Genomic DNA, 14,683 nt, shown 5'->3' on the forward strand with positions numbered 1-14,683 from the left:
CATTGAGACAGAAAAAGAGAGAGACTGAGATACAACTTTATAAATCCCTGGGCAAAATTTAAGCTGTCCAGTATTACAGGTTGAAGGTTAGCTAATCCAGCCCGATTGGAAAGGGTCAGGGAGACTTAGTGCAGAAGGAGTACTTGAACTGTTTTAAAAGATGTGTACATTGTAGCCAACAGGAAAGAGTTGGGGAGGAGGAGGAGAGGATGTTAGCTCCTAGACAGTAAGTGTGCAGAGGGTGTATGCTGAAGTGTGCTATAAACTATTTGATGTTGAAGAACAGGGTGTGGAGATGGTGCCTACCTCTGCTTACTGGGGTGAAGAGGAATTCCCAAGGGAGAGTTTAGAAGATGCTTCACCCCCGTTATCTGCCTGCCAGGGTCCCTCTGCCTGCAGAGGAAGCTGGACCACGCTTGTGGGAAACTGAGGAGAAGTAGCTAAGATTTGGGTCTCGTACTGAAGAAAACCAAGTAAGTCCCTCATCATATAAGGTTTTAGCATAAATTTTCTTCCCATCAGTATGCACAGGTTAGTCCTAAACACAACAGCTTGAATGAAATGGTCAAAGGCAGAAAGTGTAGCAGAGAAGGTGAATCCATTTTCTGGAGGAAAAGTGTGTCTGCATTAGTGTGAGCACGCGTACAAAAATGCACATAAAATGACCCCAAGGAGACCTGATAGTGACAAGCAAAAAGAAATCAATCACTATTTAAAATATTGCTTGATTAAAGACCAAATTTCTTTCTCTAAATGAATTAAGCAATAAGAAACGCCAAGTGACTTTAAACACCCAAGAAGGGTTATAATCACCCTGATTTCATCGTTGCAGGGTGGCTCTTCTGGTTTTCTACTGAGCAGCAGTCACAAGTTTCTGTGCACTTGAGTGAACATTCAAGCTTACTCGTCTCCATCACCCTCTCTCCTCTCTCTCTCTCTCTCTCTCTCTCCCTCCCACCACCACACACACACCATTCGGATTTCTGCTACGTGGGTATTTTTGGAGCCTGCTACATAAAGTATTTTCTATGGTCTGCCCAACAACCATAAAAATGAAGTCCACATGCAATTATCAAGATCATCCTCACAGATCATCTTCATCACCAGACATCATGAATCTCTCTCTCTCTCTCTCTCTCTCTCTCTCTCTCCCTCCCACCACCACACACACACCATTCGGATTTCTGCTACGTGGGTATTTTTGGAGGCTGCTACATAAAGTATTTTCTGTGGTCTGCCCAACAACCATAAAAATGAAGTCCACATACAATTATCAAGATCATCCTCACAGATCATCTTCATCACCAGACATCATGAACGAGCCCTACGCCTTCCTGCATTTCTGTTCCTGCTGATTCTTGCCTGTCTCACTCTACTAATCACCTGATCAGTGTTGGATTTAGATTCCCTTTTCCTTCTTCTGGGGTTCTTAAAAGGTGGTGCACGCATTTAATCTCAGCACTTGGGAGGCAGAGGCAGGTGGACCTCTGTGAGTTCAAGGCTAGCCTGGTCTACATAGTGAGTTCCAGGACAGCTGGGGCTACAGGGAGACCCTGTCTCAAAATGACCGGAGGAGGGTGGAGTAGTGTCACAATGCAACATCAGTCAAAGGAGCAAAACCTAACCAGAGGCAGTGGCAGTGGTGCATCCCTGTAGCCCAGCTACTCAGGAGACGAGGGCAGGATGGTCACATCTGCTCAGAGGTTCAACACATTATGTGCAATACAATGAGACTACATTTCCTCAGGGGAGGGGAGGGAAAGGGACAAAATGCCCATTTCCTTCCAGGATGACTGTTACTGACCACTATGAGATTGTTAAAATGGGACTTTGTGGAGGGGGGGGCTTGCTGGAGAGATGGCTCAGGGGTTAAGAACACTGGCTGCTCTTGCAGACGACCTGGGTTTGATTCCCAGCACCCACATGGTGGTTAACAACTGTCTGTAACTCCAGTTCCAGGGGATCCAATGCCCTCTTCTGACCTCTGCAGGCATTGCACAGCATGGGTGCATTTGCCTACATGTAGGCAATACACTCATACACATAAAATAATAAAAATACAAAAATAAAAATAAAATTTTAATGGGACTTTGGGGGTTAAAATACAAACAGTAACCAGTAGAGATGTATTCACTTGGGACCATGACACTATATTGTTCGAATGTGTGAATCTAGTCACGGTACAGGTCTTCCAATTAGTGTTCTAATATCAGATAGGGTTGGAAGTCTGCTTTTGGGGGAGGTATGCCTTCAAAGTTAACTGGAAGGTCGACCGATGAAGGTTCATGTCTGTTCCTTCCATCCGCAGTTGGGGGGGATTGATGGGCTGGAGGGTGGGGTAAAGTGCTCCCAGAGCGTGAGCAGCCACCACGGATAAATCTAACTGAGCACATTTTAGTTGCAGAGTTTAATTCTCATGTAGTTTCTTCCTTACTCGTTCCCATTCTCTTCATCAAAGGATTTGAGTTAATTTACAAAAATATTGATAATAAGACAGCACAATGCTTCACTGAAATAATTTAGGCAAAAGTAAAGCTGTTGTAGGAAAATTTACAGTGAATGACATTCTGCGCATGCCTTCGAGAATGGCTGTGGTTTGGCACTGAGCGTTCCACACCCCACAAAGAAGAGTGAGATCTCATCTCATTGTCAATTCACAGTCTTATACATAATATATATCAAGGTCAAGCAAATTCTTAGAGAGCCAACATGAATTTCTTCTTGTCATTTGAATAGGGAATGTCTGTGACCTTGTGTTTGAGCACTTGGTCCCCAAGTGGTGACACTGTTGTGGGAGTTTGTGGAAACTTTAGGATCAGGAGACCAGGCTGGTAGAGGTGGGCAATTGCGGTTAGGCCTTCAAGGTTATTTCCATCTCAAGTTCTGCACTAATTCTCTGCTTCCAGTGGCCATGTGGGAAATTCCATCACACATTCCACCGCTACAGAGCCAACCCTCTGTGCCTCCTTCTGCTACGATGGCGTGGAATTCCCCAAACCTCCAAGCCAAAATAAATGCATTCTCTCTTAAGTCATTTCTCAGGTGTTCTCTCACAGTAATGAGGAAAGGAACTAATACACTTTTCTTTAAAAATGCATTATTAGCACTTGGGAGGCAGAGGCAGGCGGATCTCTGTGAGTTCGAGGCCAGCCTGGTCTACATAGTGAGTTCCAGGACAGCTGGGGCTACAGGGAGACCCTGTCTCAAAAAGACCAAAAAAAAAAAACAAAAAAAAAAACCAAAACCCAAAACCAAACAAACAAAAAAACAAAACAAAAAACCAAACAAAAAAACAAAACAAAATGTATCATTATTCTAATTACATGTACATGTGTGGGGTTGTGTGTATGAGTGCAGTGCCCGTAGATCCCCAGAGCTGGAGGTACAGGCAGCTCTGAGCTGCCTGACATGGCTGCTGGGAATCGAACTCAGGTCCTCTGGAAGAGCAGTCAGTGCTCTGAACTGCTGAGCCACCTCTCCAGCCCCTTGATCTGCTCTCTTACAGGTTGTTTCTTTTTATTGTTTGTTTACAGCACTAGGAGTCAAACCCAAGCCCTTGCGCATACCGTACAAGAGCTCCGCCACTGAGCTACATTCCCAATCTTCTCCTGTAGTTCTGTGAGAGAAAAAAAGCACCTGTTACCACATCTCTATCATGAAACCAAATCCTTTTTTTTTTATGTAAGAGACAGATATAATGTCTAAGGATAATTCAGTAAGAGTTGTAGAAAATAACAAACTTTCTGAATATAGCACGTTTTGAACAGGGTCACCCCTCCACGGAGGAGACAAAGTCCTCTTGAGAGAACTTTGTTTTTTTAGAGATTGTACAACAGAGACTTATTTTCAGGCTGTTTACCTCCTACCATAACTCAAAGGCAAATGTTGCCTATTAAACATTTGAAAACTAGTGAGACCTAAAGTAGGGTGGTTCCTTTATACAACGGTGAGCTTCCCAGGCCGCACCAGCAGTAGCAGGGACAGATCCTGATCGTCTTAACGTGAGTGTAAGGAAGGGCTCATTTCTTTATAAAGCGGCATCTCTTGTTTGGTCTTCTGAAAAGTTTCTTCATTTGATCTCCCAAATTTGATTCTAAAATTCTTCAGAACAATTTCTAATTCCTTGAATTAGAACTTATCCCAGGGAATCATCTGAATATTTGGACCAGAGTTTGACTTCCTGACAGCTCAACATAATCCCCTGAATATACTCGGAACCCTATGTGGGCATTTCTAAATCTGTGGGTTATGTTATTTCACTGCTAGGTGTTTGTGGACAGATGGTTTGTGAGAAAGTGGGGCCAATTATTAACAAATTTCTAGGCTTGATTTTATTTTTCTTAGACATTTTCACGTGTGTGGCTATATTAAAAAATGAGAAAATTACTGCTAGAAAGAGCTCCATTTTCTTTTTTTAGGTATTAATGGCAAAGTCAGGCTGCTTTTCTCCCGAGGAAGTCACTCATGAATTTTCATTCAAAGCAGTAAATTAGTGTCCACACTTCAATATGTTTAGAGTGAAGAGAGGTTCTACATACAACTGTGCCCATCGGGTTCAACGCCTAGAAAGCTAAATTTTATTCTTTAATGATACTATAATTGGGCTAGACAGTACCGCTACGTCTCTTCCATGCTGACATGCCACATGGAGTAGAGAATCATGGGAGATTCTGACACAGTATTAGTCTTTTCCTTCGGTAAAGCACTTACATTATATTTTTGTAGGATTTTCTTACCACTTCTTTTGTGTCTTTTGTAAAAATCAGGGACAAACTCCCTGCTCAAATAATGTGAATAGTGAATGCTTAGTGAATGTTTGGGGGAAATAATCAATATGCTAAAAGGCTAGGAAAATTGGACCATTTACTAGAACTCCCAGTATAGGCACAGTGGTATTTTAAGAACCAGTCTGATGTTTGTAGATGTGTGTAAATGTGAATTTAGCAATTAAGTATTAAAAAGCTATGTATATATATTAATATTACATATGTGTATATAATATTACTCAGCCCGAGGTAGAAAAACTGAATTTATTAGTATGATCCTTTCTTCAACCAATAATTGCTCTGTTTTGATGGTTTCTTGATTTGATTGTCCGTTTTAATCAAAATTCCTTTGTGGACCAAGCTGAGATCTCATATATTCACACACACCACCATCTATTTCACTTGGGTGAAACTTTATCGTTTAAGCAAAGTTTAAGTTGAAATGTTGAGTTAATGATGCCCACTTTAAATACCAAAGGCTGAATGCATTTGTGTATTAAACACTTAGCTGGTCAAACATAATTCCCACCAGAATTTAGGAGAAGAGTTATTTCAGAAACTATGCCAGCCTCGCCCATAATATACTGCCATTCAATCTGCTGAAAAAGAAAATGGCACTAAATAAGCTTGCTACTATTTTATTTCTTTCAGTGAAAAGTCTTGGAATCCAGGACTGGAGAAATGGTTCAGTGGTTAAATACCTTCTTCTGGGCCATGCAGGGGTCGCAGAACACAGGTGTACATACATACATACAAGCAGGCAAAATTCTCATATGCTAAATACTTAAATATTTAAGACTTGGAATTTATTTATTCATTTATTTATTATTTTGAGATAGGGTTTCACTATGTAGCCCTGGCTGGCCATGAACTCACAGAGATTCACCTGCTTCTGCTTCGAAAGTGCTGGGATTAAAAAGTTGTGCACAACCATACAGGACTTTAACGTTAACATGGGTGGAGTGACTGCAGGCAAGATGCTGTGAAGGGGTTTTTGCAGTCATCTACGTAGTCAAACCCAAATGTGAGGAAAATTGAAGAAAATTTTGAGCCTCTTTCTTACCAATCTTGCCTGTTTCTGTCTCTGTTAGGTTTGCAGACTATAAACATACTCATGATTCTCTATTTGTCTGGCAAAGGCTGCCTTCTAGTTAGAAGACTTTTATTCTCATAATTAAACTTTTAAACCTCTTAAATATAACTGTTATATTTAGAGCAGAATTGTCCAACTCTGAGACTTGGGGCTAGCCCTTGCCTAGCATGTGTAACCCCCCTTCCTACCCTGTTAAGTCCCCAGAACTCCAAAAAAAACAAAAACCACAACTATTTTCTCTTTTATTGTGAGCCTATATAAGATTAGGTATATGATATTTGTGTGTGTGTGTGTGTGTGTGTGTGTGTGTGTGTGTGTGTGTGTGTGTGTGTGTGTGTGTGTGTGTGTGTGTGTGTGTGTGTGTGTTTAAGGGATTTTTTTGGAAATTTTTTATTGCATTTTGATGTATTTCATACAGAACATCTTAATCATCTTTATACCCCCTTCCCCACTGGCCCCCTCCAATAGCCACCCGCCCCCTTGAAATCATATATTCTGTCATTTGTGTTAAGGCCTATCATGTTAAGTTAGTATCCCGGGACATTTCTGACAATTTTTTTAAAGTATGTCAAATAATACCTAGTTAGTTGATATGTTTGCTTTATCACAGTTTCATAGAGCCTACTGAGTTTGTTTTATAACATTTTCATAGAGAATATAACATTCCTAGAATAGAAGAAAGGTATGTTCAAGGTTTTTGGGGGGAATCGAGGAGATTGGCTGGGGGAATAGCTCAGTCCACAGAGTGTTTGCTGCATAAGCAGGAAAACCCAACTCTGATCCCAGAAACCATGTGAAAAGCAAGTGTGGTGTCTCCAGGTTGTAATCCCAGCATGGGGTTGGGGGCAGGCAGAGACAGGAGGACCCTGGGGCTTGCTGGCCAACCAGTCTAACTGAATCAGTGAGCCTCAGACCATCTCTCAAACTACAAGGTCAAGGACTCCTGAAGTTGACCACCCACCTCCATGTACAAGCCCCCAAACACGTACACCCTCACACATATGTGTACCCCCCACACTCAGAATCAAGGTGATTACGTAGAGAGTAAATGACCTGGCATAATAAAGTATAACCACAAATAAAATTTTATGTCAAAAATCTCCCAAAAGAGTATTATTCTTCTGCTCAGAAATGTAATTCCTTATAAAATTTCAGGCTATTTAAACCATACTCCCAGGTATCCCTCTCCCTTTTACAAAGGGAGACTGGAGTATTTTTTCACTAGAAATTCAGCAGAAGAACCTGATTCGGCACTCAGTCGCTACAGTGGGTGTAAACCTTAAGGAGACACAGAACTGGGAGCTCCTACCATCCCTTGACGGAGTCACTGAATGAGCAGTTGTTCTGCTTATGTGCGTCATAGCTGACACTTTTCTTAGAGGACATTGCCTTTTATCCAATCATTTGAAAGCAATACACAGACAAGAAAGTGAACTACGTTCTTGCCTCCAATGTTTCCTGTAATAACACACACATAAAATTGTGGTCAGTTTGGAATGTTCCCTAAGAATCAACAAAGAAATTCAGGAATCTATTTCTGATTTGCTACAAAGTTATGTATTTGATTTTGACTTAAGTTGGGGGAGAAAAAATCTCAGATTTTCCCCTAAGTTTATAAATTAACCCATGGCCAGGATTATCAGACATAAAAGCCTTACAATTTTTTTTTCTGTGTAGGACTTTATAATCATCTTTTTTTGGAACTGACTCTACACCAGGAACCCAAAATATGTTGCCAAAACATGTAGACTTCACAAATGTATTCTCATCCTAAGTATTAGTAGCTGCAGTGAAAACAGACTATATCTTGGAGACAAGGGGCTCACTTCACACTTGCAGCTCTCCAATGTGGACTGTCCAGAACTCTACGTCACGTTCTACTGGAACAAATGGCTTTTGTTCTAAGTATTGGGTAAGGGGAATTATAGAAAGGAGGTGCTCCGCAGCCACAATTAAAAAGCCAGTGGGACCATGTCCATGGTTCAAAGCCTTTTACAATTCTGACTATACTCCTCATCTATTTCAATCTATTCATTAATAATTCTCTTGTTCATGATTTCCTTTAACTTTCATGTAGAAAACAGAGGCAATGAAAGGGATAAGAAGACAACTAATTAACTGAGCACTAACTATAAATGATCACTTTAAGTGAACAAACGTAGCCTTGCCACACTAAAGGGAAAACCCCCGCAGAACGAAAATTAAGACTATTTTGAGATTTCATCTTCCATCAGTCAGAATGATTCAAATTAACAAAGCAGAAGACAGCAAATACTCATGAAGATGTGGGGGACGGGGAAACCCCCCAAGGTGTTGGTAGAGTGCAAAGTTTGGTTGAGCCACTGTAGAAATCAGTGTGATGGCTGATCTGTTTCTTGTGACAAGACAAGAAATAGAGCCACCATAGAACCCAGCTGTCCCGCTCGGGGTATATACCCAAAGGACTCCATTTCCTTCTACAGAGACACAGGGCCATTCATGCTCTGAGCTGCTCAGTAGCTAGGACATGCAAAGAGCCTACATGGCCATCAGCTGTGGATGGACAATGAAAATGTATCTTTACACAATGGAGTTTTATTCAACTGCACAGAAAAATGAATTTATGAAATTTTCATGTAAATGGATGAAACTGGAACACATACGGAGATAACCCAGACCCAGAAACACAAATGCCATAGGTCCTCACTCATATGTGGATGTTAGTATCACATCTTTCGATTTCTATGTTTAACTTGGAGTGCCTGTAGAATTCAGGAAACTAGAATGGGACCATTGGTGGGGAGGTGGAAAATATCTTAAGGGATGGGAGTATTAGCACAGAGCTGATTTACATTAGAAATGGGGAATAACAGGAAGGGCGAGGGTTAGGAAAGGAGGGGGGTGTAGGACAGGTGGGAGTGGATCTGGGGGGAGTTAGAGGGAAGGGGTGGGGGAAGAATATGATCAAATTTCATTGTATGAAATTCTCAAGGAATTAGTAAAAATGTCAAAAATACAACCTCCTATAGAAGGCATGAAATCGTCTCTATGTATTATCCTGGTGGCTTTGGTGTGGGCGTTGGGGATGGGATTTGCTTTTCTCCATCACGGGCTGTTCTGAAGTTATCCTCGTTTTACTGAAAGTTGTTGTTTCACTACCTGCATTAATTCACCACCATTTACTTGAGGCTAGGCTGGACACTGGGATTGCAAAGATAGTAACTTCGTTCCTTGTCTTAAATAGCTTAGTCATGACCAAGGTTTTTTTTTTTTTTTTTTTTTTCTTCATTTTAAGTATGAATTTAAAGGAAACAAGTTTCTTTATTTTTCTCTTGCTGGTTAATATTTTTCTGATTTATCTTGTACTCATGCTGTCTTGGGAAGTGAGGGAAGGATGTGTTTTAAGATCAGAATTGAGATTCTTCCATGTCTGATAGCCTTCTTAATTGGTTAGCGTTCTCTTTACAATATAGGCACAATGGTCAGGTTGTTTTCAAGTTTTCTTCCTCTCCAGGATGACAGCTGAGCACATGGAGGTTTCAGTGACCTGTGGTTCATGGATGCAGTGGCGTCTTCTTGCCCAACACAGGGCTTGGGTAGAGGCCGGCTAGTCATTGAAGTGGGTCTCGTTCCCACCTGTAAGGCTGTGTCTGTGGACACCTAGTCTACTGTGAGTGTGGGGCCTTTTCCCTCAGCCTCCTCACAGGCCAAGAGAGAAGGGGAAGTGGCTGGAGCATCTGCCCTCCTGATACTGTTTCCTGCATTCTCCAAGCCCACAGAAGAGGACGAGTGACTGTTCTCTTTCCGTCCCCTTTGCTTTTAATATTCTTTTGGATCATAGTCTCCAGATTTTCTGAGTGGCATTTTACTTTTCCCTTGCCTATGTTGGCAGGTGCAAGGCAGGAGAAATGGTAGCCATAATATGGAATAGATTTCCAAGTGACTAGACTGGTCACACAGACACACGGTAGTCGCTCTTCACTGCTCACAGATTTAATTTTTAAGCTCAGTGGTTATTTATCTCTCTTATACTGTTGATTTATTGTTTAATAGTCGAAGAGGAGGACTATAATTCAGATTTCGCATGTAGGGGAGAAGTTCTTGCAACTCAAAGTAAGGTCCATGATCAAAAGCATTGCCAACAGTTGTTAGAAATGCAAAACCACATCCTCTTCCTCAAGTACTGAGTCAGTACCTCCATTTCACTAAGCTCCTCAATGGTGCTTATAACCCTATTTGAGTTTGAAAAGGACTGTTCTAGGTCACCATAGCTCTACTGCACTTTATGACTGCATCAACTATGTATCACTGGCATTTACTGAACACTTACTAATTCCACATGTTAGCTGGTGATGGTCCTTGCCCTCCAGCACTTATGTTCCTAAGCAAGATGCTTCATTGTTATGCAAAAATAATTAAAGTAGAACAGACAGCTCCAGATCTAGTTCCCTCCCACCAGGTGCCCCTTAAATTTTTGGACACATCTATGAAGATTGAATTATACCTTATTAAAAGTGGATATTCAATTTTTGGAAAGCAGTCTAGTGTAGAGAGACAGGAACAAAATAGTAATAAAACATCCAGTTGATAAATCCAGACTCGTCCCTGAGGCACTAACCGGGTTTTACACCGTTGAGTTTGACAAGAGTGTGGCATTTCTCTGAGGGGGTGACATAGAGGTGGGGTGGGTAGGAGTCATGCTTTTTCATCCTGCACTTTTGTTTTCTGATCACAGTGTTTTAGAAGAATCTGGGCTTTACTTGCTCACCACGCTTTCGCTAGAGAATCACATTAATCCTTTTAAGCTCCTTATTCTAATGATTTATTTTGTTGAAAACCATAGTGATCCTCCTTTGAATTTTAATGATTGCTGCTATTCAAAGATTCATTGTTTTGACTTCCTGTCTTTACCTTTGTTTCCTATTTCCTACGTGTCTGTGGGGGAACACCTGTCTAACACTGGATCTGCCACTGGTTCTCACTGGCTTACCAGAGTCACTCAGGCCTATCTGAGTGTTAAGCTGAAACGTGAGCTACTCATCCATGACAATAAATGTAGAAGACATGTTTGTGGAGACAGACAGGTAGACCGCAGAAGGGCAGAAAAACGATTGAGTCATTGTCCACTGAAAATGATATTTTGGATTTGTGACGATATTGTTATCATTGTTGGAAAGCTGGTTGATATTTTTAAATAGGTCCACTGGGCTGTGTTATTTAGGAAAATTTAGATGAGAAGGCAGGTTGGATTTTGAAAGTGCTGTTCTTGCCCCAAATCTGGGACCATGAAGACGCCAGCAGGTTTCTGGATATGTTAAAAGGCAATGCTTTTCCAAGGGCACAGTCATGGTCCCTTTGTTTAGAAAGGGTCAGAAAATGGCAATAGTCATGATGTGACTCAGGGATGAGCACTGGGCTCACACATTGTACTTTCAAATCTAGGAAGTGGCTGTGTCATAGCCCCAAGTTCCTATTTCGCACGCTGCATCACCACAGAGAATTTTCCCTTCTCTTTTCACGGGTATTCATGTAGGAACACCACGGGTTTTCAAGAATATATTATTCTAATGTGAGATTTTAACAACTACACTGTATTTATGCATAATACATTTTTGTGCCTTATCTTCAGGCTTCTGGACTTTGATTCAGAATATCAGGAGCTCTGGGATTGGCTGATTGACATGGAATCCCTCGTGATGGACAGCCACGACCTGATGATGTCAGAGGAGCAGCAGAAGCATCTTTACAAGGTTAGAGCTACCCTGCCTACTTTTACCTCGCTGCGGAAGCTCTGATTATCCTGACAAGTCTCTCTCTCAGGATGTCTGCGTGTTCACTGTATGTACCACGGTGTCTATTAGAATTCCCTTCCCTGTCCCCAAACTCATTTCCATCTCTTGTGTGCCGATAGGCCGCACTGACATCATAATTGCAAGAGAGTTCCCTTTATCACATTCTATTTGGTGTAATTCTAAGGAAGGACAAAGATTTATATTCGAGATGAATAGCAATAAATGGAACTGCATTGGTAAATAGACTAAAACAAAACGAAGGATAAAGGACTGGCAACATTTAACAGAATGCATTTTGATTGGAACACTCAGGTGGAGTCTATCCACTCCTCAGATCTTCCCAGAGAAGGAAGAAATTTGGTTCATTTTGACTCGTTGTGACTAGAGTACAGGGCTCATGAAATTTAAGGTATATTAGTGATACACCGAGCAGACATCATTAAATCAGTGCATTTTCATGCGCTTTAAGAATCCTCACTTGGAACTCATATTGATTTCAGACAATCTGATAACTATCTATATTATTTCCAGGTCTGCTAGTTTACCCTTAACCTATTATGTTTTGCCAATTCTATTTAAATAGTCTTAGAAGTTCTTACAAAACAACCATGTGAATTTTGACTGAAAAAAAAAATGACTGTAAGATTCATAGTCCCTGAGAGGGGAGGGACAGGAACTTTCCACTGAAATATCAGGCTGCAGTAAATCTTCCTCATTTAGGCAATTTTTATTGGAGTAATTCTGACAGTTGTCATCCTTGAATTGCTTTGAGCATATGGCATATTTCAAAGAGCAGATTGTGAATCATAAAAAATAAAATTAATAACTAACCACAGAATCAGCAACAGTATAATGACAAGAAACAACCACCCTCTAGCTTTTCATTTTTTCCCAGAGAATAGAAAGTATGTTCAAGGTCAAACGAAAGTTATCTTCTTCAGTTTTACCATTTTAAGTAACCTTTCTTTAATAATTTTTTTTTTTACTTTTGCCTTCCCTAAGGAGAAAGACTTACACATTTCAAGAGTCTGATTGACTTTAATTAGCGTCCCTTGGGATTCATCTCCGTTAAGAAAAGATCTAACTTCCCCAGGGACTCAGCAAATAGGGACATTTTACTCTCTGAAGAATTCTGCCCAACATTGATCTCATTTGTTGACTTTGCTGTTTCCTATATGGATAGCTGTCTGCATTAACAACAAAGCTATCCAACATATTTTGTGGCAGAGCACTGTTAAGAGTAACGGTCTCAAACTCACGTAACTACAGTTAGGTTATTTCATATCTTACATCAGGATCAGGAGTTATATATGAAAAACACAAATTTATACTAATTCAGTGATAGAAAAATATTTATTCCTAAACCATCATCTCAGAACGTCATGTAGTCAGGGTGCCAGATAACGTTTCTCCTTGACACATTTTGTATTTTGTTTTCCGGAAACTGTGCTATTCTTTGTCAAAATCACATCCGTATCATTTACATCACAATTAATAGGAAATCACTGAACAGAAATCTTTTTCCCGGGGTTTCCTGTAAGTGCTTTGCCTGAGGATCCCCGACCTGGAGCTCTGAGACTGTTATTCACCCACTCAGTACCTCTGGGTTGTTCCGCTTCCCCAAGCGTCTTCCACACGGCGTCGCCTTCACTGGTGACTCTTGTCCTGTCATCTTCCGCTTTTAGGTGTTCGGCGTAGATCAACGTTCTCTTTGTATCTGGTGTACAAGGAAAATAATACTACACTGCAAACCGAGGGCAAATATTACAGGTCTCTACCGGCCTTGATGTAAGCCCCAGATCGTTCCAGAGGTTTGGAGCCTTCAAAGCAATCTTGAGGATATTGAGTAAGGAATTGTGTAGAAGACGCTGTGGCTCCTGGATTAGAAAAAGTGACTGAGAAGAATTAGTTTCAGGTCGTCCCGGGGATTCGCTAGGGATTCCAGGGTTAGGGCAACATCTTCAGTATCCTATTCCTCTGTTATAATCTGCTGTTTCAAGAATTCACTAAATTGATGACTGAGGGGAGCTTGTAGCCTATTGATCAAAAACCTTCCTGAAGGGACAGAGCTCTTTAATTTGTCCCCAGCCCACCTTAGGCTTTAAATTCCATTTGAGACTACCTTAATCATCTTTAACTTTTTATTGGTTGAACCTCCCCCCAAATAGCAAAGCTTTTTCAATATTTATTATTAAAAGTTCCATTGATGCTTGGGGTAAACATCTTTTTGAGTTTGTGGGATTGTCCCTTGTGAACATTTACTATTAATTTTCCTGAATCACTGTGACAAAGCAACAGGATCTTAATCCACTTTAGAGCATTTTCAGTCTATCATTTCTTTTTTACATTTTTAAACATTTAGTGTGTGTGTGTGTGTGTGTGTGTGCGTGTGTGTGTGTACGCGCGCGTGTGCCATGGTGGACATGTGGGGGTCAGAGGATGATTTGCGGGGCTCAGTTCTCAGCCTCCACTATGTGGGATCCCAAGATACAACTCAGGACTTTATCCTCTCACCACATATCTCTGCCTGCTGAACCATCTTGCTGGCCTTCTTCATTTCTGAAACGACTGTTAACATTAAGAGGAATGCCTTGCATTCCTGTCTATACATATCGGTTCAAGCCAGGCATGGTAGTGCGTGTCTACAATCCCACACTTGAGAGATGGAGGTATGAACATAAGGAATGGGAGACGGGCCTCAGCTTTACAGAGAATTTGAGGCCAGCCTAGGTTAAAAAACAACCTATCTCGTAAAACAAAGCACAAAAATATACGTATTAGACGCTTAGTTGATACTGAACTAATAGTTGAGTTAAAAAAATTAAGGGCCCGGAGATATAGCTTAATGGTAGAGTGCTAGCTTGGCCTATGTGAGGCCCTGGATCCAACTCCCAAACAACAATGACAACAGCAATTAAAAATTGGAAAGGAAACTCCTGAGATGTGGTAGCTGCAGAGCATGGTGGTGAACTTCGAAGGAGCTCTTCAGCTGAGTGGTGGTAAGCTCCAAGGCGGCTCAGGCTAAGGCCAGCCGTTGTTCGGCTGTGGTTGCA

The 14,683-nt window shown here is 41.1% G+C and overlaps 1 protein-coding gene across 1 annotated transcript in view; it reads left to right on the top strand.

The window, feature by feature from the left end:
• Akap6 (A-kinase anchoring protein 6) overlaps positions 1-14,683 on the top strand; it is a 451,429-nt gene that overhangs the window by 294,422 nt on the left and 142,324 nt on the right. Inside the window, exon 10 of the mRNA XM_008850328.3 lies at positions 11,468-11,588. Within this exon, the coding sequence (XP_008848550.1) occupies positions 11,468-11,588 (121 nt within the window). The remainder of the gene's footprint in view (positions 1-11,467; positions 11,589-14,683) is intronic.

The sequence above is a fragment of the Nannospalax galili genome, unplaced genomic scaffold (genome assembly GCF_000622305.1).
Source record: "Nannospalax galili isolate Female #2095 unplaced genomic scaffold, S.galili_v1.0 scaffold725, whole genome shotgun sequence".
NCBI lineage: Eukaryota > Metazoa > Chordata > Mammalia > Rodentia > Spalacidae > Nannospalax > Nannospalax galili.